At 41.6% G+C, this 23449-nt stretch overlaps 1 protein-coding gene across 2 annotated transcripts in view; it reads left to right on the top strand.

Moving 5' to 3' along the window:
* The first annotated feature begins 11 nt into the window (after positions 1 to 11).
* HERC3 (HECT and RLD domain containing E3 ubiquitin protein ligase 3) overlaps positions 12 to 23449 on the top strand; it is a 123074-nt gene continuing 99636 nt past the window's right edge. Inside the window, exons 1-3 of one of the 2 annotated variants that reach the window (XM_017848385.1) lie at positions 12 to 163; positions 3152 to 3209; positions 12743 to 12997. In XM_017848385.1, the coding sequence (XP_017703874.1) occupies positions 12772 to 12997 (226 nt within the window). In that variant the 5' untranslated portion in view covers positions 12 to 163; positions 3152 to 3209; positions 12743 to 12771. Of the gene's footprint in view, positions 164 to 848; positions 1006 to 3151; positions 3210 to 12742; positions 12998 to 23449 lie in introns of those variants that run through there. The other variant, XM_017848386.1, reaches the window with a different exon arrangement.

Genomic DNA, 23449 nt, shown 5'->3' with positions numbered 1-23449 from the left:
CCCATTGGCCTGGTGCGAAGTCATTCACCTAGCGCATTCCGCCGCCCGCGGGCTTGCGGGGAAACTTCCTTATTATTGTGACGCCGAAAACGGAGAAACCCCGAGCCGGGCGAGAGGGACTCTGACAGTCGGAGTCCCAAGCTGCGGTTCGGCTGCTGCCGAGGTGCGCAGGGCAGGGGCCGGGGTTCCAGGGAGGAGGGTACGGCGGAGCTGCAGTCGCGCGGGGCCGCGTTCCGCCTGGCACTGCCGTCAGAGCGCGGCTCCCGGAGGGGCGGCTGCGGCTCCTCCCGTGGCTCCGGCGGCAGCCGCTGCAGGCACTTCCAGCGATGACCTGGGGCTGGGGAGCGGGGAGGTTGGGGCACGGCGCCCTTAGGACCCTGCGTGCGCCTCCCTGGCGTTCTAGTGGGCTCGCCCTCCCGCCAGAGAGCCCCGCGCCGGGAAAGGCGAGACAAGCCTTCAAAATGGGAGCGCCTCCCGCCCGCGCTCGGCCGCCCTGCCGCCGTGCCGCCCGGGAGGAATTGCGACGCAGAAAGTCTAAAGGAGGGTAGTCCCCATGCTTGACCCCTGCCCTTATTTAAATTCTGGGGTTCCAGGGACCTCCGTGCAGTGAGGAGCGGGGACGCTTTCAATTGAAATGGGAGCTGGCGAGGCCCTGGCATTTTGGGGAACCTCGGCGGCCGCGAGGAGTTTGCGCTGAGGACGCGGTGCACGGCGTCCGCGATGACAGCGCCGGCACGGCTGCGGGGCCCGGCACCACCCACTTCGCGGAGGCAGGGCTGGCTCGCCTCTCCGGGGTCCGCCTCCTGGGCGGGGCCGGGGGCGAGGGTGTGTGCGGACACGTGTGTACGGGTGTGTGTGTGTGCGCCGACACGTCGGTGCGAACCGGCGCGGGGGTGTCAGGAGCTGGGACGGCCGGGGGCAGGTGAGACTTGAGTCATTTGTGAATGTGTGGAGTGGGCAAACCAGGACAACCAGACCGAGAGGAGCATGTGTAACCTGAAACAGGTGAGCCTGTAGAGTCAGTGTCTAATGCGACTGTGCACGGAATGTGTGTATGCAGCGTGAACTCCAGGGAGTAAGTATTTGGACTTTGCTGTTGGTCTGTCACTGTTTCTGGCTGCTTTCTGATTGCATTTTACATTAGCTTTCAAATCAGCCCCATTAGGAAGTACCTTAAATTTAGAGAAAAGCCTTCCAGGATTTTGCTTGCATTCATCACGCACAGAATGCTTTGGGAAAGACGATTCAAGAGCTCTCTTCCATTTTTGTGTGTCTTCTGGCGCTTTCCACAAATAGGAAGCTATTTCTAGAACCTTTTATTTGATGATTTGATAAGATCAAGTGAGCTGATTTTTTAACTCCAGACTTGAGAGAAATAAAAAAATAAAATGAGTTTTAAATGCAGTGATAGAGAGGGTATCATGTTTTAGTCGGCAGAGTACTGTGAAGCTCTCTCCTTTTGTACTTTCCTTTACCCTGGGGGAGGAGGGAGTAGCCTTATAAATCAGAAAAGCAAAGTACATTGCATATTCCAAAGCAAAATGGTTGAATTACATATTCTACATCATGGTCGTACCCCCTTCAAGGTTAGGAACTTTCTGTAAAAAGTATAATGCAGGAAACAAGGAGGACAGGTTAGAAAACTTCTTTGACAGAACTTCTTTGGCATGAAAAACAAAATTAGCACGTTAGCACTAGCATCCAGTTCTACTTGTTCAGTCAGTAGCTGGAGTTTACTTTTTGAAGAAAAAAAAAGGGATTTCAGAATGTTCGATATTGTGTGGTTGAAGCCATTCGTTATATAGCATTTCATTCTGAAGACCAAATTTAAATGTATTAAGATTTTCATGACCAATTAAAAACTTTTTTTATACTTAATGAGAGTAGTCGTACCCCTACTGGAGACACAAGATAGTTATGCTTCAGTTTTATAAATAAAAGTAATATTCTCCAGATTGAATGGGATTTTCTGCATGGAGAGGTAGAAATACAGTTATGACAATATCTTTTTTTTTCAAGATGGGGGTCTTGCTCTGTTGCACAGGCTGGAGTGCAGTGGTGCGATCTCGACTCACTGCAACCTCCGCCTCCCAGGCTCAAGCGAACCCCACCCCCCACTTAGCCTCCCAAGCAGCTGGGACCACAGGCGTGCATCACCACGCTCAGCTAATTTTTTGTAGTTGTTGGTTTCGCCAAAAGACGAAATGGGCTTTTGCCATGTTGCCCAGGCCGATCTCCAACTCCTGGGCTAAGGCTGTCCACCCACCTGGGCCTCCTAAAGTGCTTGACAAAAATATCTTAAAATCATGCAGGACTTTTTCTTTTGAGATACTTTAGGTACCTCTCTGAGATGATCTCTTCTCATTTTGCATGATGGAGGATGTGGTAATGAAAGGGAAAGACCGGGTGCAGTGGCTGGCGGGGCGCAGTGGCTCACCCCTGTAATCCCAGCACTTTGGGAAGCTTGAGACAGGTGGATCACTTGAGGTCAGGAGTTGGAGACCAGCCTGACCAACATGGTGAAACTCCGTCTCTACTAAAAATACAAAAATTAGCTGGGCATGGTGGCAGGCGCCTGTAATTCCAGCTACTTGGGAGGCTGAGGCAGGAGAATTGCTTGAACCTGGGAGATGCAGGTTGTAGTGAGCCCAGAGTGGCCACTGCACTCCAACCTGGGTGAAAGAGCCAGACTCTGTCTCAAAAAAAAAAAAAAAAAAAAAAGAAATGAAAGGAGACAGTCTTCATAACAGTTGTGGCAAAACAAGCAGCTATGTGTGATACATGGAAAAATAAAGAAAATAGACAAAGTTAAATTATTTTCCAAAACTTTCTCTAACAAAAATGAGAGATTTTAAAGTAATTCTATTTTTACTCCTCCCTATCAAATGTCAGGAATTTTTAGAAGGTGATATCTATATCTCTAGTTCACTTTTAGAGGTGATTGATATCTTTATAACTGGTTAGAGGTTATCTTACTAGTATTTAACCAAACTCCTGTCTTGAGATACAATGCATGGGGAATATTTAAGATTGAGTAATTTAAAGGTATACTTATTTTCAGAGATTAACTCCTGTCTTTTTGTTTACAATAACATGAAGACACTTAACCGAGTTCCATACTAATGTTATTTATTATTTCTTTAACTTGCAGAACCGCAGGGTGTGGAATATTTTTGGCTTTTAGTCCAATGCCAAGTGTGTGACCTGTGGTGAGTTACTTAATTTTTCTGGACCTCAGTTTTTTCATCTTGTAAATGGAGTCCTTTACATACATTATCCTGTTTAATACTGTCATCAACTCGGGCTAAGATAGCTACCTAGAGAGGCCTAAGCAAATCTCAGTGCCTTCCTGCTGCTCTGAGATAGTGAAGAGAACAAGGTGAGCCCAAGAAGTAGGATATTTGGTGTCTGGTCTCTGCTTCAAGCACTTAATTCTTAGAGGACCAAAGTTACTTGGCCTCTGCAGGCCTTAGCTGCCGTTAAAATGAATTTAGGAATGTAAGTCTTTTGCTTAGAGGTTAGACCAAATGGACTTTTAATAAGATGGTAAATTTGCTAATACAACTCTGTCCCCTTTAGACATTTACTCCATTTAGAAATAGTACTTGTGGGTAGCAGAGACATGTGTTTCTGTGTAAGTGAACTGTTTCTATTATTACTCAGGGTGGGGAACCTTTAAAATTATCTGGAAAATAAAAGGGGTAACAAGTTGAGATGGTGGAAATTCTGGTTTTCTAAGAATGGGGTTCAGTTCACTAGACATTTATCAAGCCTCTACTGTGCTCCTATACTCTGCTGAGAATGGAAGGCACAAAGATGAGTAAAACCTGGTTCCTTCATGGAGAAACTCCCAGTCTGCACGTGGACAGGGTGTTAGTGGAGGAGGTATGAGAAGCAGCCAGACTGCCTCAATAGCGCTTTACATTTTTTTTTTTTGTTTTGTGAAGTGTTTGTAAGCATAAAATAATGCATGCCATATGTGTTAAGAAACAACAATAAAAGGACAGAAGCAGAACATCAGCCATGCTATTGAAATGTCTCCCTTTGTGCTCCTTCCAGATTGTTCCCTCTATTCCTACTGCCTCCACAATCATTACCCTGTATTTTGTGTTTGTGATTGGCTTTTCTTCGTAGCTTTGTTACCACTGATGATTCTTAATCTCCAAATAATATATTTGTTATAGTTGTGTTTGAACTTTGTACAAATGCATCATACTCTGAATTCTTCTGTGACTCAACACTTTTTAAGATTTAGTTACAATGATGCTTATAGATGGAGTTTATATTTTACTGCTTTACAGTGTTCTATTTTATGCATGTGCCGCACTGTATCTGTTTTCTGTTATCTGTTGATGGATATTTGTTTTTTGCTTTTTTTCTATTTCAAATAATGCTGGAATGAACATTCTTATACATATATCTTGGTGCATATGTTCATGAGTTTCTCACTGCATTGGACTGTAAGATAGTCACAGTCATTTAGTGCTACTAACATTAAAATTTATTAAAATAAAATATTAAAATTTCACTTATTCACTTGTATTAGTCACATTTCAAGTACTCAATAGCCACAGATACCTACTGGCTACCGTAGTGGACAGTGCAAATATGTAGCATTTCCATTATCTCAGAAAGTTCTCAGTTTCCAGATTTTACTCATCTTTGTATCTCCATTTATTAGTACAATACAGGAGCACCATAGATGCTTAGTAAGTTGGACAATGCTGGTCATATGCCCAGGAGTGAAATTACTGTGTGGGGAGGTATCCACATCTTCTTCTTCACTAGAGAATGGCATTCTTGTTCATTCTTGGCAAAACAGCCAGCTTGTTTTGCCAAGTGGTTATGCCAGTTTATATTCCCACCAGCTGTCTATGAGGGCCCTGGCTGTTGTATATCCTTGACTTAGTATTGTTAGACTTTTCAATTCTTGCGAGTCTGGTTGGTATCTTTTGAAGGCAGCCCACAGCTTAAGCAGACAGCAGAGAGGTCATTCTTCCAGCTTCACAAAGCCTAGCACCAGGTAGTGAAGAAGGCACCACCTTTGAGGGGATGATGGGGGAAGGGTAGGAATGTTTCCTGTGTTGGCTGAAGGGGTCAGAGGACCAAAGTCCAGCTAAAGTGGAGGAGAGAGAAAACAGCAAGGAGTGGATTCACGTTGTTGAAAACTTCTCTTTGCCTTCTATGCCATTTCTCCCTTTGGTAGGAACACTTTTGATAATAAGGCAAGTCATTAAAATGAATCTTCTTTGTTACCAGAGTTAATTCTGCATTTTAGTTTTGGCCCTAAATTTATTTAAAGCCTGAATTTGGGGGGTATCTGCCAAGCACTGAAGATTTTGGACATTGTCTTTTCCTGCTATTGAAAGAGACCCTCTACATATATACAACATTCAGGTAATTGCTTCTAAGCTTACTTGAAAGGAAGCTTATCTCTATTTTAAATGAGATTAGAAGTCCTGCCTGAGTGTTATTTAGGTCTCAGTGCCTTTCAAACAAAGGAATAAGAATGAGTTGTTAGGCTGCTGTGTGCATAGTCGCATAGTCTTATTATAAGACAAAGTTTAGGAATTGAAGGTTGTCTTTTAGCATTCAACTCACTAGAGCTAGTTAAAAGAGATTTATCTCCCTATTGCCCTCCACTCATGCCCTCTCCAGAATTAAAAAGCAAATGCACACAAAAAAATTTCCTCCTATCAACCTCAAATCCCTTTCATGAAAGTTATGGCAGATGGTGGTGATGCTGCTTTGCTGTAGTGCAGATTTGGCAGAATGCAGCTAGTGCTAATTGCAGTGAGGAAGACAGGAGTCATAACCCCAGCCTCTTGGGAATTGTCCTGTCTGCTGAGGTCTCAAAGAAAAGCACTAGGAGTAGGAGTAACATTGCCTGACATTTACTGGTCACTTATTACTACATGCCAGGCATTGTGCTAAGCCCTTTTTACATGCATTTTCTCATTAATCCTCATAGCACTCTAGCACCACCTCCTGATTTTGGAGCTTAAGGTGGGTAAACATCTTTCCCTAGGTTTCACAACTAACATGTGGTTAATGTAGGGCTTGGATTTTAGTTCTTTTGACTGTTAAGCTCTGCTAAGATTATCTTGAATCTCTTACCAAGAATAGATGAGAAGGTCTCAGGAAAGTTGACATTGAGAGAAAGTTGTCCTTCAAAAATGGTCCTTTTGTTTTGTCATGGGGAAATAAGAGGCAGGAAATGCAGCCAAGGGGGGCTGGTGTAGGTGCTGAGGGAAGTGTAGTCCTATATTTTGTAGCGAATTTCATAATTATATATTTTGAAGGAAAAGAAAAGATTCTGCTCTTCCAGGAGCAAGCAACAGAGTGAATGAGGAAAAATGGGTGTAAGGACCTTGGAGATCAAAATGCCTAGCGATGCAGACCGTTGCTGAAACTAGACCTTTAAAGTCATGAACATCAGCTACAAGATTTAGGGGTCCAACTGGAGTGTACTTTGAAGTGAAAGCTGTGCTGGTGGCTGGCTTCTCTCCAATGCATTGAACTTCTCTCCTGAAAGTTAGATGATTTTAGTTGCCTTCTTCTTTAGTTTCAGCAGAGCATTGTGATGACCCAGACCATATTTATAATTATGATTGATAGTTTATTCACAGGTATACATCTTATTTGTGGTTGCTATTTAATTCTCTTGGTAGGCAGTTTTCATTTGACAAATTGAAGATTCCATTACTGTAACTCAGTTGGGAAGAATTTTTGAAGTTTTCAACAGTAGTCCTTTTTATTATCGTTTTTCATAAATTGTTTTTACTAGTCAGTCAGGGATGAGGCCATACTTCAGGCTGTTTACACAGGATTGTGCTTGGCCAAAGCACCCGGAACTCAGATCTCTCAAGGACTGACTCATGCCAGATTAACTACAAAAAGCTGATAGACACAGGACACCAAATTAATAATGAGAATTAAAAATCCTAGTAAGACTGAGATGCTTTGGTTACCTGGTCACAGTATTCTATCCCTGTAGTAGAATCTGCCCTATAAACCAAGTTATTTAGGGTTGCTTGCTAAGCAAGGCAATTGGTTGGGTGAATTTAACGACAACTGTTATGGAATCTGATCCACCCATCCACTTTTAGGAAATAATTACTTACTGGATCAGAGAGCCAGGTTGACTGATCAGGGTCCCTGTTTCTCTGGAGAGTGGTGCAGACACATTGCGGAGTCTGGCCTTTTGGTTATCTACTTTCTAAGCTCCTTACTCTACACTCCATTGATGTGGTTAATAGCAGTTGAGCAAGTTGGGATAAATAAATTATTTCTAGATTATGTGAGCTTGCTGGTCTATTTAAATGTGTATCATTCGACCACCACCACCACCCACCACCACCACCCTGCTAGTTTTTCATTTTATTTGTACTTGCTTCCCCACAAACTTTGTAGTTAACTCAAATAATAACATTTAATCTTAATACATTTTTAGTGTAGAGTCTAGACAAGGAATACAAATCTTGGGAAGAAGAGAACTTTCTGGTTAAGACAGCAAGTTGAGATTCAGTTTTATATTTTATTTTGGGCCTTTTCATGCCTTTCCTGAAAGCCTCAAGAGTTCAAAGCATACCTCAGGATTACAATAAGGCAGTTTTAAAATTGTTATATACAAATTAAGATCATTGAGTTAAAGTCAAAGTACTGTAATTGTTGTCAAGAGAGGTTGAAAGTATGAGCTTCCTCTGTGTTGTAATCTTTAATTTGTAACCATTTGGGCATGCTTGTACCTTGGGAGAAAGGAGTTTGTCATTTTAAAAGCTGACTTTGTACAGAATAGCCAATTAGCTGTCTCCTTCATACGATGACGGTTCTCTCCTGTAGATTGTCTGATATATGCAGCTTTGATGTGTTCTCCTCGTATTATAATTCAGAGTAAGTCTTCACTATTTCCGTTAGAATCCATCCCCTTTTCATTACAATGAAATGAATGTACCAGTGAAAAGATTAGGCAAGACACCTTTGAAGTCTGCAATCTTGTTTTGAAATCCTGATATTTTGACCTGTAGGACCTAGAACAGTAATTCTCAATATGGAGAGAGTAACATGTTCAAGAAGTGTGATTACAGCCTGTAATCCCAGCACTTTGGGAGGCCGAGACGGATGGATCATGAGGTCAGGAGATCGAGACCATCCTGGCTAACACGGTGAAACCCTGTCTCTACTAAAAAATACAAAAAACTAGCCAGGCGAGGTGGTGGGCACCTGTAGTCCCAGCTACTCGGGAGGCTGAGGCAGGAGAATGGTGTGAACCCGGGAGGCGGAGCTTGCAGTGAGCCGAGATCTGGCCACTGCACTCCAGCCTGGGCGACAGAGCGAGACTCCGTCACAAAAAAAAAAAAAAAAAGAAGTATGATTAGAAAAGGATATTCAGAATTATACTTAAAATGTATATTTGGAAACCAGCCGGGCTCGGTGGCTCACACCTGTAATCCCAGCACTTTGGGAGGCCAAGGTGGGCTGATTACTTGAGGTCAAGAATTCAAGACCAGCCTGGCCAATATGGTGAAACCCTGTCTCTACTAAAATGCCAAAAAAATAGCTGGGTGTGGTGGCACATGCCTGTAATCCCAGCTAATTCAGAGGCTGAGGCAGGAGAATTGCTTGAACCTGTGAGGCGGAGATTGCAGTGAACTGAGATTGCGCCACTGCACTCTAGCCTGGGAGACAGAGCGAGACTTGGTCTCAAAAAACAAAAAACAAAAAAGTATATTTGGAAACTGAAATGTAATCTGAATGTCCTTAAGACCAATCTTTTGCATTACTTGTTTGTTTTTAAGATGGGTCTCGCTCTATTGCTCAGGCTGGAGTATGGTGGTGCAGTCACGGCTCACTGAAGCCTTGACCTCGTAGACTCAAATGATCCTCTCACCCCAGCCCCCCAAGTAGCTGGGACTACAGGTGTGTGCTACCACACTTGGCTGATTTTATTTATTTCTTGGTAGAGATAAGGTCTCATGTTGCCCAGGCTGGTCTCAAACTCCTGGCTTAAGCTGTCCTCTCACTTTGGCCTCCCAAAGTGTTGAGATCACAGACGTGAGCCCCTGTGCCTGGTCACTATTTTCTTTAATATCCAGATAAAGTGATTCAAGCCCAAGGTGATGCTGATTAGAGATTTAGTGTCTTCCTCAAATTTCTAAGAATTTCCAAGGGGAAGAAGAGCATTTAGGTTCTCTTATGGCTCATCCAAAACTCTTGCTCAGTTGTCAGTCTTCCGGAGGGCTACTGAGGGCTTATTTTCAAGGTTCTTTTTATTCATGCCTGGCAAAATACAGTTATTGTAAGGCTGTTGTGTCTTAACTTTGATAGAAGATTTGGGATTTTCAAAAGTAGTTACAGAACAGGCAACAACTTCAAACTGAGTGTTAGACCACTGTTCTCTAAATCCATCTGCTGTTCTCTGCCACGGAGAATCTACTGTTTACTGGCCAGGTTCCAGACTTGCAGCCATATTACAGGCTTCAATCGCTTTCTGTTTTTTCTTTTTTCTTTTTCTTTTTTTTTTTTTTTTTTGAGGTGGAGTTTCGCTCTTCTTGCCCAGGCTGGAGTGCAGTGGCGCCATCTTGGCTCACTGCAACCTCTCCCTCCTGGGTTCAAGCGATTCTCGTACTTCAGCCTTCCGAGTAGCTGGGATTATAGGTGCCTGCCACCACGCCTGACTAATTTTTGTATTTTTAGTAAAGATGGGGTTTCACCATGTTGATCAGGGTGATCTCGAACTCCTGACCTCAGGTGATCCATCTGCCTTGGCCTCCCAAAGTGTTGGAATTACAGGCGTGAGCCACCATGACCAGCCAATCACACACTCTTAATTTGATATCTTAAATAGGAGCATCTACTATTTTATAAGGCATGCTTGGGATTTCCCCCATCTCCTTTCGTCTCTAAATCTTGGACCTTTCTTTCAAAACCAGAGAGGTGCATGAGGTATTTTCCTAAACAGAAGATCCATCCACTTAAGATTTCCAACTTTACCAGTAGTCAGAACTTTTGGAGTTACAGTATTTCATTTCTGAGCAAAGCATTAGATAAAACTTCCCCTCTTATGTCTTTGTGAGCAAAATAAAATATTGAAATAATTGATACCTCTCCCATATTAAACGCTAGGGGTTGTTCCCTCCTCCTTTCTGTTGTAGAAAAAATACTTTTGTGCCTATTATGTTGGTAATGACAATTCTCACAATTAAACTCAAGAAAGCCTTATTGGCTGATGTGGACCCGCAGAGGCAGTACACATATAGCAAGAGAAAGGAGGTTTAAAGACAATTAAAAAATCTTCATTGGGTCGGGCGCGGTGGCTCAAGCCTGTAATCCCAGCACTTTGGGAGGCCGAGGCGGGCGGATCACGAGGTCAGGAGATCGAAACCATCCTGGCTAACACGGTGAAACCCCGTCTCTACTAAAAAATACAAAAAACTAGCCGGCCGAGGTGGCAGGCGCCTGTAGTCCCAGCTACTCGGAAGGCTGAGGCAGGAGAATGGCGTAAACCCGGGAGGCGGAGCTTGCAGTGAGCTGAGATCCGGCCACTGCACTCCAGCCCGGGCGACAGAGCGAGACTCCGTCTCAAAAAAAAAAAAAAAAAATCTTTATTGAGATATAATTCACATACCGTAAAATGTACTTTTCTTTTTTTTTTTTTTTTGAGATAGAATTTTGCTCTTGTTTCCCAGGCTAGAGTGCAATGGCAGGACCTCAGCTCACTGCAACCTCTGCCTCCTGGGTTCAAGCAATTCTCCTTGCCTCAGCCTCCTGAGTAGCTGGGATTACAGGCATGTGCCACCATGCCTGGCTGATTTTGTATTTTTAGTAGAAACAGGGTCTCTCCATGTTGGTCAGGCTGGTCTGGAACTCCCGACCTCAGGTCATCCGCCCGTCTTGGCCTCCCAAAGTGCTGGGATTACAGGCATGAGCCACCACGCCCGGCCTAAAATTTACCTATTTAAAGTATAACATTTAGGGGTTTTTAGTATATTTACCATGTTTTAAAACCATCACCACAACCTAAATTTAGAACATTTTGCCACCTTCCAAAAGGACGGGTACAGTCACTGTCAATTCTCCTCTTTCCCTCCAGTCCTAGGCAGACACTAGTCTATTTTCTAGTCTATTTTCTGTTGCCTGTTCTATACATTTCATGTAAACAGAATCATATAATTTGTGGACTTTTGTGACTGGCTTCTTTTTCTTAGCATAATACATTCACTGTTCATCCATATTGCAGCCAAATAATATCCCATTGTATAGATATACCATGTTTTATTTAACCATTCATCGGTTGATGAACATTTTGGTTATTTCCTTTTGATATTGTGTATAATGCTGTTGTGGACATTCCTTTATAAGGTTTTGTGTGGACGTAGTCTTGCAGTTCTCTTGGGTTTATAACTAGGAGTGAAATTGCTGGATCATATGGTATCTTTATGTTTATTCTTTTCAGGAACTGCCAGACATTTTTACAAGCCAGTGTAGGATGGTTCTCTAACAGCCCCACATTATTGCCAACACTTGTTGTTACCTGGCCATTCTTGTGATGTGAATTGGTAGCGAGAGATGAGATTTTTTTTTTGTTTGTATGAAAGGGAAACATTAATTGTTAAAAGGCATTGAAACTTTAGGGTAGTGTCAGTAATCAGGCAAAAGTTGATTACCTGCTAAATAGAAGAGGTCTGTGTTATACTGTGGTCTCTGTTGAAGGAGATTAAAATCTTTTTTGGGGAGTTAAGTCATAAAGATATAAAGAGAAAGCTACCAGTTAGGCAGTATAGTAGACATGTCAGAGGGATGCAGGCTGACTGTCACTGTAACAATCCCAGAGTGTCTCAGGTAGGAAGTGAGGCTTGATTCAGAGCTGGAACCAAGGGTAAAAGGGAATGGCAGAGAAGATAACATTTTTTATTTTTTTTCCATTTTTCGTCTTCACTTCAAGTGGTGAAATCCTACTAACCAATCTAATATTAGGGTATGTAAAGGAGTTAATTGATTCAAAAATTTTTAAAACATTAAAATAAGCAGAAAATTCAAAGGAATGATGCATTGAGAAAGGATAAGGTGAAGTCTTGAGAGTGTTTTCAAAACTGTTACTAACTTAATGATTTGCCAAGATTGTTTCAGGTCATCTCCTGTACTCAGGATTCTTTTTTTTTTTTTTTTTTTTTTGAGGCGGAGTCTCGCTCTGTCGCCCGGACTGGAGTGCAGTGGCCAGATCTCAGCTCACTGCAAGCTCCGCCTCCCGGGTTTACGCCATTCTCCTGCCTCAGCCTCCCGAGTAGCTGGGACTACAGGCGCCCGCCACCTCGCCTGGCTAGTTTTGTATTTTAGTAGAGACGGGGTTTCACCGTGTTAGCCAGGATGGTTTCGATCTCCTGACCTCGTGATCCGCCCGTCTCGGCCTCCCAAAGTGCTGGGATTACAGGCTTGAGCCACCGCGCCCGGCCCTCAGGATTCTTAAACAGTGATCTGAAAACCATATTCTGTCTGTTCACTCATTCATTTAAACAAACACAATTTACTTAAACTGTTTTTTAAACTCTTATTAAAATACAAAGTAGCATCATTATAACATAACTGCTTTCAACAGTATTAATATGTTTTATTTTGAGATGTAAGATATCTGAAGAATATTAAGAGGAGGGTTATTTTTTAAATTGGTTACATTCATTACTTGACTTTCTATGACCTATTTCTTTTTAATTAAAAATAATTTTTTTTTTTAACTCTCTCCTAGGCTACATGATTCCCTGAAAGATAAGAACAATGTTATGTTGGGGATATTGGTCTCTGGGCCAACCTGGTATCAGCACCAACCTGCAGGGAATTGTGGCTGAGCCCCAGGTGTGTGGGTTCATATCTGACAGAAGTGTCAAGGAGGTGGCCTGTGGGGGAAACCACTCTGTGTTCCTGCTGGAAGATGGGGAAGTTTACACATGTGGTTTGAACACCAAGGGGCAGCTGGGCCATGAGAGGGAAGGAAACAAGCCAGGTGAGTGCACCTTGTCTGTCTTGATTATTGGTGAGAATGGAAAGTTGGAGGACACAATGGCAGAGGGCCTGGTTGGAGCTTTCTCCACCAAGTGTTCAGTTTTCAGGGAGGCTCTTTTGAACGGTGCAGGGATTCCCTCCTGTTTGGAACCCTTGTGTCTAATTCAAGCCTTTTGATGGAAAAACAGACTTTTCTTTTTTTTTTTTTCTTTTTTTTTTGAGATAGGGTCTCACTGTGTCACCCAGGCTTGAGTGCAGTGGTGAGATCTTGGCTCACTGCAACCTCCACCTCCCAGTTTCAGGTGATTTTCATGCCTCAGCCACCTGACTAACTGGGATTACAGGCATGTGCCACCACAAGACTTTTTATTTTTTGTCTTACTAGAGAACGTATGTAATGTCAGTTACCCAGGGAGGGGAGGATGACTAGTTAGTTCAGGGTTAGAATAAAATAGATTTTGCCCATTGTATTAGTTGGTTTTCACACGCTGATAAGACATACCCAAGACTGGGCAGTTTACAAAAGAAAGAGGTTTATTGGATTTACAGTTCCATGTGGCTGGGGAGGCCTCACAATCATGGCAGAAGGTGAAAGGCACATTTCACATGGCAGCAGACAAGAGAAGAGGGCTTGTGCTGGGAGACTCCCATTTTTAAAACCATCAGATCTCATGAGACTCATTCACTATCATGAGAACAGCACAGGAAAGACCTGCCCCATGATTCACTTACCTCCCACTGGGTCCCTCCTGTAACACGTGGGAATTCAAGATGAGATTTGGCTGGGGACACAGCCAAACCATATCCCCCAGTAATTTAATGCTGAGAATTATGACAGTTTTTGATCAGGTAATCCTCACACAATCACTATCAGAAGCTTTACTTCCTGATTACCTATATTGATTCCTTTGTTTCTGCAACATGCTTTTATTATATGTTTTGTGCTAAGCAATGTGATTGGTGTTAAGAGTGGAGGGATGAATGAGATATGGTGATGATGTGACTGCAGTGATCCCCATGGCAAATGCTGTCATGCAAGTCTGTGTTATGTAAGTTGAAGAATACACCAGAGGTGTAGGGGAGGGGAGATTGGTTCTGCCTTTGGATGTTGAGTAGAACTTTGGCGTGTGTGTGTGTGTGTGTGCATGCATGTGCACTTGGGTGTATGAATGAATGTGGCAGCATCACTCAGGTTATTGCACACCTGATACCCAGTGATGTGGATATAAAGGTGCAATACTTGTTCAGGGCATGCTGAGTAGTGTGGTGAGACTGGTAAGAGTGGGTAATAGAAGAGGATAAGCTGGAAAGGTAGGGGGCTAATTCGTTTCCTTAAATTTCAGTGCTTTTAATTGATTTGTAACAGGTGCTGCATGTATTTTAAGTTTGTTGTTGTTTAAGTTTTATTTTTTTCCTCCTATTTTTACATTTTTTTTTGAGACAGAATCAGGCTGGAGTACAGTGGTACCATCTTGAGTCACTGCAACCTCCGCCTCCTGGGCTGCAGATATCCTCCCATTCTCAGTCTCCTGATTAGCTAGAACTACAGGCATGTGCCAACACACCTGCTAATTTAAAAATTTTTGTTTTAGTAGAGATGGAGTGTTTGCCATGTTGTCCAGGCTGGTCTCAAACTCTTGAGCTCAAGCAGTCTGCCTGCCTTGGCCTCCCAAAGTGCTGAAATTATAGATGTGAGCCACCATTCCTGGCCCTATTTTTACTTTTAAAGAATCTAAGTATGACTTTCAGTATATGTGTAGCATGGATTTATAAGAGTCTCTTAGTAGTGATGATGTGTAAATGAGTCTTCTTTTGGTGAGAAATTTTAAGGTAGCGTCTTGAATTGTGACCTCATATTTGTCACACTAGCATAGGTGTTTGCTCCTTTTTCTGTTACCTGCCACCCTTTTCATTCAATACAGATCATTCCAGACACTGAAGCTTCATTAAAGAATAACCTTGCAGTTTTTTCGAGATGATTTTACCCTTTCATTTGGCATCAATATGAATTGAATTTTTTCTGTGACACCGTCTTCCTCTTCTGTCATATTTATTATTCCCTTCTATAGTAAGTGACAGTGTTCCATAGTTTCCCTGCCCAAATGTCAGTGTAAATTTATAATCGTTAATTTTTGTGTTGCAAAATTAAAATTAAAATTGGAAAGAGGGCTGTGGGGCTTAGGCACAGTTGTGAAGGATGTGAAGTGTGGTTGATGGGCTTCCACTTCCTCATTCTTTGCCATCAGGTTCCTTCAGGAAGCCTGCTATGAGACATACACCAGGCCTGCTCATCTGGGGGCAGTGCCCCATGTTCTAGCCAGGGGTTTCTTAACCTGTGGACCCTGAAATCTTGGGATTTCAAGGAAGGGGTTTGTAGAGTCATCTACAGACGAACACCCTTCCGTGTACAGTGCACTCAATACTGTAGGTTTTCAGATGATTCTGTTGTTTACTAAAAGGAAAATTCAGTTGAAAATGCCACTAATTCAGAAATTAGTAAATCCTATTTATTATGTATTTTACCAATTAATAGAATACAAAGGTATCATATACAGATACCATGGAGGGGGCAGGAAGAAGCTTGACTTTTACAAATGGTCTTCATACTGGCACAGATTAAAAACCAAGTCTTCTTTCTTTTCCTCCTGTTAAAACTCACTGGTATCTCATATTAAGCTCCTAAGTGTGTCCTCTCTTTCCCTAGGCTAGAGCCAGCGTCTAACAAGTAATGCATTCGGAGGGAGCCCAACAGTATGCTCTTTCCTGTGGGAATGTCTACATTCAGCCAGGGTTTAGGAACTTCACTCCAGCGATCTTTGAAGGACTTGTACCACCCTAGCCAGCCTTTGAAGGGAGTATTTTGGGAACTGGGAAGAGATCTTTCTAGTCCTCCCATAGAGACAGCAAGATTATGGTGGAGTTTGAAATCAGATAAAACTAATGGAGGCATTACATCTGTAATCTAAAATGGGGATTATAGTCTGGGCGTGGTGGCACACACCTGTAATCCCATCATTTTAGGAGGCCAAGGCCAGAGGATTGCTTGCCAAGGAGTTGGGGACCAGTCTGGGCAACACAGAGATACAAAAAAAAAAAAATTTAACTGGGCATGGTGGCGTGTACCTGTCGTTCCTGCTACTTGGGAGGTTGAGGTTGGAAGGTCGCTTGAGCCCTGGAGACTGAAACTGCGGTGAACTGTGATTGCATAACTGCACTCCAGCCTGGGCAACAGAGAAAGACTTTGTCTCAAAATAAAACAAAAAACAACAATAACAAAAAACCCCAAAATAAATAAATAAGTAAAAATGGGAATTATAATACTCTTTCATAGGTAGAGTAATCTGTGTAAATATTGAATGCAGTGTCTGGCAGTTTTATGTCACACCTCAGAAATTACGCTACCGTGCAGTTTTACCATCCCGTGTAAAGGCTGATACTGTCTCTGGAGATACAGGGAAAGAAGCCTAAGCTGGGAATTTGAGAACTGGGATCTAGTTTTTTTATCTACCAGGAAATAGTTGTGTGGCCCTGGGCAAGTTTCTTCCTATTTCTGAGTCACAGTTCCCTTTCCTGTAAAAGGAGTAGGCTTCCTCTTCTAATCTGATAGTTCTTGATGAAGTGGATTCACATGATAAAGAAGACACCACACAACTGCTAGGAGTGTTACAGACAGAAATATAGTTCAAGAAAGGGGTTCTGATCCAGACCCAAAGAGAGGGTTCTTGGATCTCTCAAGAAAGAATTCAGGGCGAATCCGCAGTACAAAATGAAAGCAAGTTTATTAAGAAAGTAAAGGAATAAAAGAATGGCTACTCCATAGACAGAGCCCTGAGGGCTGCTGATTGTGCATTTTTATGGTTATTTCTTGATGATATGCTAAACAAGGTGTGGATTATTCACGCTTCCCCTTTTTAGACCATATAGGGTAACTTCCTGACGTTGCCATGGCATTTGTAAACTGTCATGCGCTGATGGGAGTGTAGCAATGAGGACAACCAGAGCTCACTCTTGTGGCCATTTTGGTTTTAGTGGGTTTTTGGCCGGCTCCTCTACTGTAACCTGTTTTATCAGGTCTTTATGACCTGTATTTTGTGCTGACCTCCTGTCTCATCCTGTGACTTGGAATGCCTTACCTGGGCCAGATGCAGTGGCTCACGCCTGTAATCCCCACACTTTGGGAGGCCAAGCCGGGTGGATCACGAGGTCAGGAGTCCGAGACCAGCCTGACCAACGTGGTGAAACCCATCTCTACTGAAAATACAAAAATTAGCTGGGCATGGTGGCGCGTGCCTGTAATCCTAGTTACTCAGGAGGCTGAGGGAGGAGAATCGCTTGAACCCGGGAGGCAGAGGTTGCAGTGAGCTGAGGTCACACCACTGTACTCCATCCTGGGGGACAGAGCGAAATTCCATCTCAAAAAAAAAAAAAAAAAAAGAATGCCTTACCCATCTGAGAATACAGCCTAGTAGGTTTCAGCCTCATTTTACCCAGCTCCTGTTTAAGATGGAGTTGCTCTGGTTCATATGCCCCGACAGTAGTCAGTGATGGCCACCCTCTTTCCACCCTCCTTATCTGTCTTCTCTGTGGCTTGGTCTTCTATCAGGCAGCCTCACTGCAGTCAGGTGCTCAGATATGCCTCACTGCACACCTTGGTCTTGGAACCTGGGTGAGAGGGTTCACCCTGGGGTAGCAGGTGGGAAAGGAAGCAAAAACCTCACAGAACAATGATAGCAAAGATCTGTAGAAGGCATCATAATGAATACATCTGAGTGCAACTAGACATTTCTCCAGCACAGCCTCCTGATGCAGCTCCAGGGAGCTAATGGTAGGTGTTGCTGGGCCTTTGGATGTGAGTGAGCTCTGGCAAAGCAGCTGCTCTGCGTCTGTCTGCATACTGGGTCAGCTGGCCCTCAGTCATCCTGCAGACGCCCTCCCCAGCAGGGCTGAGTGACTGCAAGAAACCCAAGCTAGAGGTGTGCCAAGAAGGCGTTGGGATTCAGCCTCAGAATCCAGCCCATGCTTGTGATCTAAATTTGGAATAAGGCAGACTCTAGTGTAAATTACAAGAGATTCCAGAAATTTCTGTTGTTGGTTAAGCTTGTCTGTTAATTATAAACTCCATAGCAGCTTGGAATAGTGCCTCTTTGAATGGAAAGATTATGTGGGTGGGTGCCTCCCTCTCTTCATTTAACTTTTTCATTGGTAGGTGTGTTCTAAATATGGATACGATTTGGGTTGGTTTTTAATGAGTGGGAAGAAGAGAATGAACTTGTTTTCTGTGTTTGCTTATTGAGAACCGTGACCTGGAGAGCTGCTAGACATGGAAGGGAAGTCCGTGGCAGGCTTACTTTGTTAGAGATATCTGTTGGTCTTGGCCCACAGGAATGCTACCCCCAAGTAGCTTCTGTGGTATTTGGGGAGGGAGCATGATGGAAGGCCCCTTCCTTAAAAGATAATTTTTGGGGGGACTCTGAGCAGGTCTGTGATTTCAACCTGGCCCAGATCAAGTTGCCCAGATCAGTTGACTTTGAAATATGAACGATTTTAAAAAGTGAGTGTATGACTGTTCCCTCTAAGGCTTTGAACGTGTGAAGAAGTGAGTTGAAGGAGTTAATTCCATGGTGGCCTACCTCCAAGGGGCTTACAGAGTTTTGAACCCAAGTGGCAAACTTAAGTTTCTTTTTCTTGCTTTGCAGTACTGACTGTGAATGGAGTAATGCCTGTCCATCAACGCTTACTCTGCTGATTGGACTTGTTAATATTTCTAGTCCTAGTAGGGTGTCCACCAGCATGGGTGTGGTCATCTAGCACTAGTCTGAAGGAGGATTTATTTCATTGCCTTGAAACTTCATTTCCTGTTAAAATGCAAACAACCCTGGGAGCCACATATTCTGACCTTGCTGAGGGGAAGGAAAGTTGAAAGAAGGTAGTGGTGTAGGAGATGCACCTGGACAAGTCTTCTAATGTGTGCCTTGATTCTGTCCTGCTAGTCATCGTATGCCATATTACACACTCTGTCTCTAAGTGGTTCAGCTGCAAGGCACATCAATTCATTTTTTTTGGGATGCATTCTGTAGATATGCCAGAGCAGTGATATAAAGCATTTCTCAGTGATTCTAAGGGTTTTGGAGATCCTTTTTTTCCTTCTTGAGAATATGTAACAGTTAACTATTGCTGTTGCTGACCCTGAGACTACTGTGGTTTATTTGTACTCTCATTTCTCTACTTCTCACATTAGTAATACCCTTATGTGACCAACTGTGTGTGTGTGTGTGTGTGTATGTGGTAAGAAGGAGGCATTTCAAAGACACATCAAATTCTGAAACTCCTGGTAATTGAGGCCCCAGATATTTTCCCAGTGTGTCAGGCAGCACACAGGGTTCTAGCTTAGGTGTGTCCATGACTCATTTGTGATTTGGCCGAGGGCAAAGAGGCGGGTGATTCCCAGAAGCATTTTTCAGATGCAGTTTATTAAGCCCCATCTAAACTCAATGTCCAACTTTAAAAAAAAGTATTGGATTATAAGTCTTTTGCACATTCCTCTCTCACATGACTTTTCTCTCCTTCATTCTCACCTTTATTCTGACATATAACTCATCCCTCCTCCACAAAGCAGACAGAATTTTTGTGATTGGAGGCATCATAGGGTTATTACTAATTTCCTTATGGTTTTTGTCCATGAATTTATTTTGTAATTTTCTAAGACATAAAGTTACAGGGCTGGCATTTTAGGAAGTCTTGTGTGCCTTCCCCCACTTTTTTTCTTTTTTTTGAATAAAGCAAGCAAACAAAACGAGCTTTTTTTCCCCTGAATATTATTTTTTACAAGTAAAGTGACTAAGTGGACATTAAGTAAATCTTGAGCTCTTTTATTAAACTAGAGACTGGTTGTCCATAGAAAAAAATTCAATAAATACCTTAATTTACCATGCCTCTGATATTCCTACCCAGCCACATTGTAAACAGTACTCTTCAGCTAAATGAATAGTTCCCCTTTCCTCACACATACTCTGATTTCTAATATTGGGATTTTAGGGTAAGCTAATCTCTGTGTTTATTAGGGATATCTGAACTTACCTAAGTGTCTTCTAATCTCATTCCCTATCTTGAATAGACAAGAACCGTGGTAGGGGCAGTTATTTAGTGCAATCTAATTTGACTCTGCTAAATTGTACAATTCTCTGTAGACATACTAGGAAATCTTCTTATTTATAAGCCCAAGGGTAACAATTTATAAGCAAACTCTAACATTTCTGTGCAACTCTATTTGATTCATCTCTATGATTGGTTCCTTTTACTTCCTCCTGAGTTGGTTTCCCTCTTGCAGGTAATTTAATCCAATTCACATTTGCATTTTGTATTCAGTCTAAGCATTTCCATAATGCCTATCACCATATGTAACAGCTCTCCTGGTGTTTGATAAATGAGATTTATAAAGCAGAAAGTCCAAAAGTTTCAATTCCCAAACTGTGGTTGCTTCTAACCGTGGTAGAAGTAAGGCTTTCAACCAGCTTCTCAGGTTGCTCTCCGGCATCTCAAGGGCGCAATAACTCTGTCATGTTAATCAGCTCTTGCTGAAAAGCAAACCAGCTGAACTGAAAGGAAGTGGAAGGGACCCTGTAATGACTTCCTGTTATTGAAGTGCATGTTTCTATGGGCATAACTGATATAAAAGGCAGAATGTGCCATAGGAAATGTTCAGATCTCAACATTGCCCTTGTTAGGGCCCCATCTATTCCTTATTAGGAATGGCAGGTGGTTCAGGAGGCTGTGCACCCCTTTCTGATTTTGGTGATAATGGTTATAATCAAAACTAGTAGGACATCTTGCCTCTGATAGCTGGGTAGATGACTTTCTGGTTCAAAAGTCTAAGGATCAGGAGAAACTGTCATTTAATAATTTTATTCTGGGATAATTAATCGGAGTTTTTTTTTCTATCTGTAATACTCAGCCTACATTCTATAAAGCTACTTGAGTGTTTTAGAAAACGTATACTTATTAACGAGCATACTCGTTAGTGTGAAGTATCTGTGACTTTTAAAAACCTGCAGTATTAGTTTTAAGTAAGTAATAAAATGGTTTGCTTCATGAAACAAGAATCTTAGTTAATTTGTTAATTATAAAAGTGGTTAACAATACGTATATAAGCTGTCTTTATCTCTGATGTGCTTAGCATTTTTAAGCTGATTAATCCTCATGATAGCCCTGTAAAGTAGGTCAGTATTATTATCCAAGGTACATGTAAGGGAGAAAAGAAAAGGGAGTTAAGTTTGAGTCTTGCTTGAGTACTGCCAGTTTGGGTTTAATAATCCTAGAATTTTGTTCACAGACATTTTTGTAACCTCAGGCTGATTGAGAATGGCTGATAAGATTTTGTTGTCAAACTTGTTTACATTTAATTTCCACTCAGTACTTTTATTAAAGAAACAAAAATGATATAAATGTGCCCACCCAGAAGCTTGTATTCCTTAATTGACTGTTGAAATACGAATATGATCAAGGTACTTTGGTAAAAGGTACTAAGAAACAACTCCCTTTTTATCTTGAAAATCATTAGACTACTATTTGTCAGCTGCCTTTTTAAGCTCTTTTGAGCACCAAATAAAAGCACACATGATAATTCATATTTCAGGTTGATGTATTTTATCTTGCTATTTGCCTCTTGTTCTTTTTTTTTATTATTATTTTCTTGAATTATTTACTTCTTATTCAGTCACTGATTCAGCAGATATTTACTGAGTGACTAAACTTCTAGATTCCTCATTTGTTTAGATACTCTTAGAACACAACAAATTGATGCAGATCCCACCCTTTGGGCATTTGTAGACTACAGGTGAGAATATAAGATATACCCAAAAGGTTATATCATGCAGTTCAGCAGGTGTCAAGCAGGTGATACAGGTCCTATGTGTGTCAAAATAAGTGTTGTCCTGCAGTGAAGAGATGGACCACCAACAGTACTGAATTCTGACTTCTAACAAATGTCATCTTCTATACCTACACACATTATAAGGTTCACATTTATCTTAAGTTTGTGAGCTTGTTGGAGGAGTGAATTGTAACATTTCGGAGAAGGGGCAGCTTTGGAGATGGTTTCAGGGTTCTAGGGATGTTCAGCGATTTAGTAAATCCACCCTTTAATTCTGAATTTTTGTGTTACAATAGCAATTTTTTTAGTTTGGCAGTTTTGATGATTTCATCTAGCTTGGTGATCTATGATCTTTATAGATCTAGGGTAGGTAGAATGTTGTAGTTTATCAGCCTGGTCAGCTGATATTTTACATCTCTTCAAGGGCTACTGGAATTCTTTGTAAGTCTTTTTGAGTGAATGCCATTTGATAGCATGTAATGATGAAATCTTTGATAACCCTCTAACAGATATATGGTCTCATTTCCTTGTAGACTTGCAGTCATTTTTTTACTCATTATTAAAATATGCATTGAAATTTCTATTATAATTATTAATTGACTTGGAACAACTGAAATCATGATTGTGAATAATTTTAATTTAGAGTATTAGCTAATTATGGAGGCAGTATAATGAATAAGAGCATGGACTAGCTGTGTGACTTAGAGAAAGTTGCTTAAACTCTACATGTCTCAGTTTCCTTAGTTGTAAATGTGGATAATAATATCTACCTATTAGGGTTGTGAAGATTTAATACATTGCATATCAGATACTTGGAATAATGCTTGGCTTATAGTAAGCACTCAGGACTAGCTATTATCATTTATTTTTATTTTTAATTTGAAAAAATAATTGCTTATCTCTATTTCATTCTAATTTTAGTGTATATGCTGCTGAAGCAGGCACTAGCTATTATCGTTATTTGTAGTAGCAGTAGTAGTTATTTGTGTTAACACTTTTCATTGCAATTATTTTGATCCTGCTATTCCAGCATATTAACAAGTTAATAAATTCATTACAAATACATACAGTTTATAGATGTATACAAACATATACATCTATACATCTGTAAATTGTGTTGATCACTTTTATAGATTCCCTTAATACTACAGGATCTGATGAATGATATGGACATTCAGCTGAGGCAGATGTTGTAAGTTAGGGTTGTTAAGGGAAAGTTTTATATTATGTTCATTTTTATTTTAAGTTTTAAAGGATAAGTCTATTTTCTTTATTTTCAATTTTTGCAGTTCTTTATTGTTTCCATGAAAAGTACCTTCATATGTTGGGTACACTGTAAAACTGATTATATACATATGGACATGCATACATGCATCTTCTCTCTATGCAGTTGTTACCGTTACTTCCAGCATTCTCATCCAAAATGGCAAGGATAAGGGAATCAAATTAGGTCACTGTGGACACTGTGGTACAACAGGGACTACTTTGTGGTGCTCCTGAAAGTCTTGTAGTGGTTTGGCAACAGTTACCTGGGTAGTATGATCTTGCCATAGGCTTAGTAAATAGAGTGCAATCCACTGGCTC

Source organism: Rhinopithecus bieti, unplaced genomic scaffold (assembly GCF_001698545.2).
Source record: "Rhinopithecus bieti isolate Rb0 unplaced genomic scaffold, ASM169854v2 scaffold_31076, whole genome shotgun sequence".
In the NCBI taxonomy this organism is placed as follows: domain Eukaryota; kingdom Metazoa; phylum Chordata; class Mammalia; order Primates; family Cercopithecidae; genus Rhinopithecus; species Rhinopithecus bieti.
This window is presented reverse-complemented; position numbering and strand designations above follow the sequence as displayed.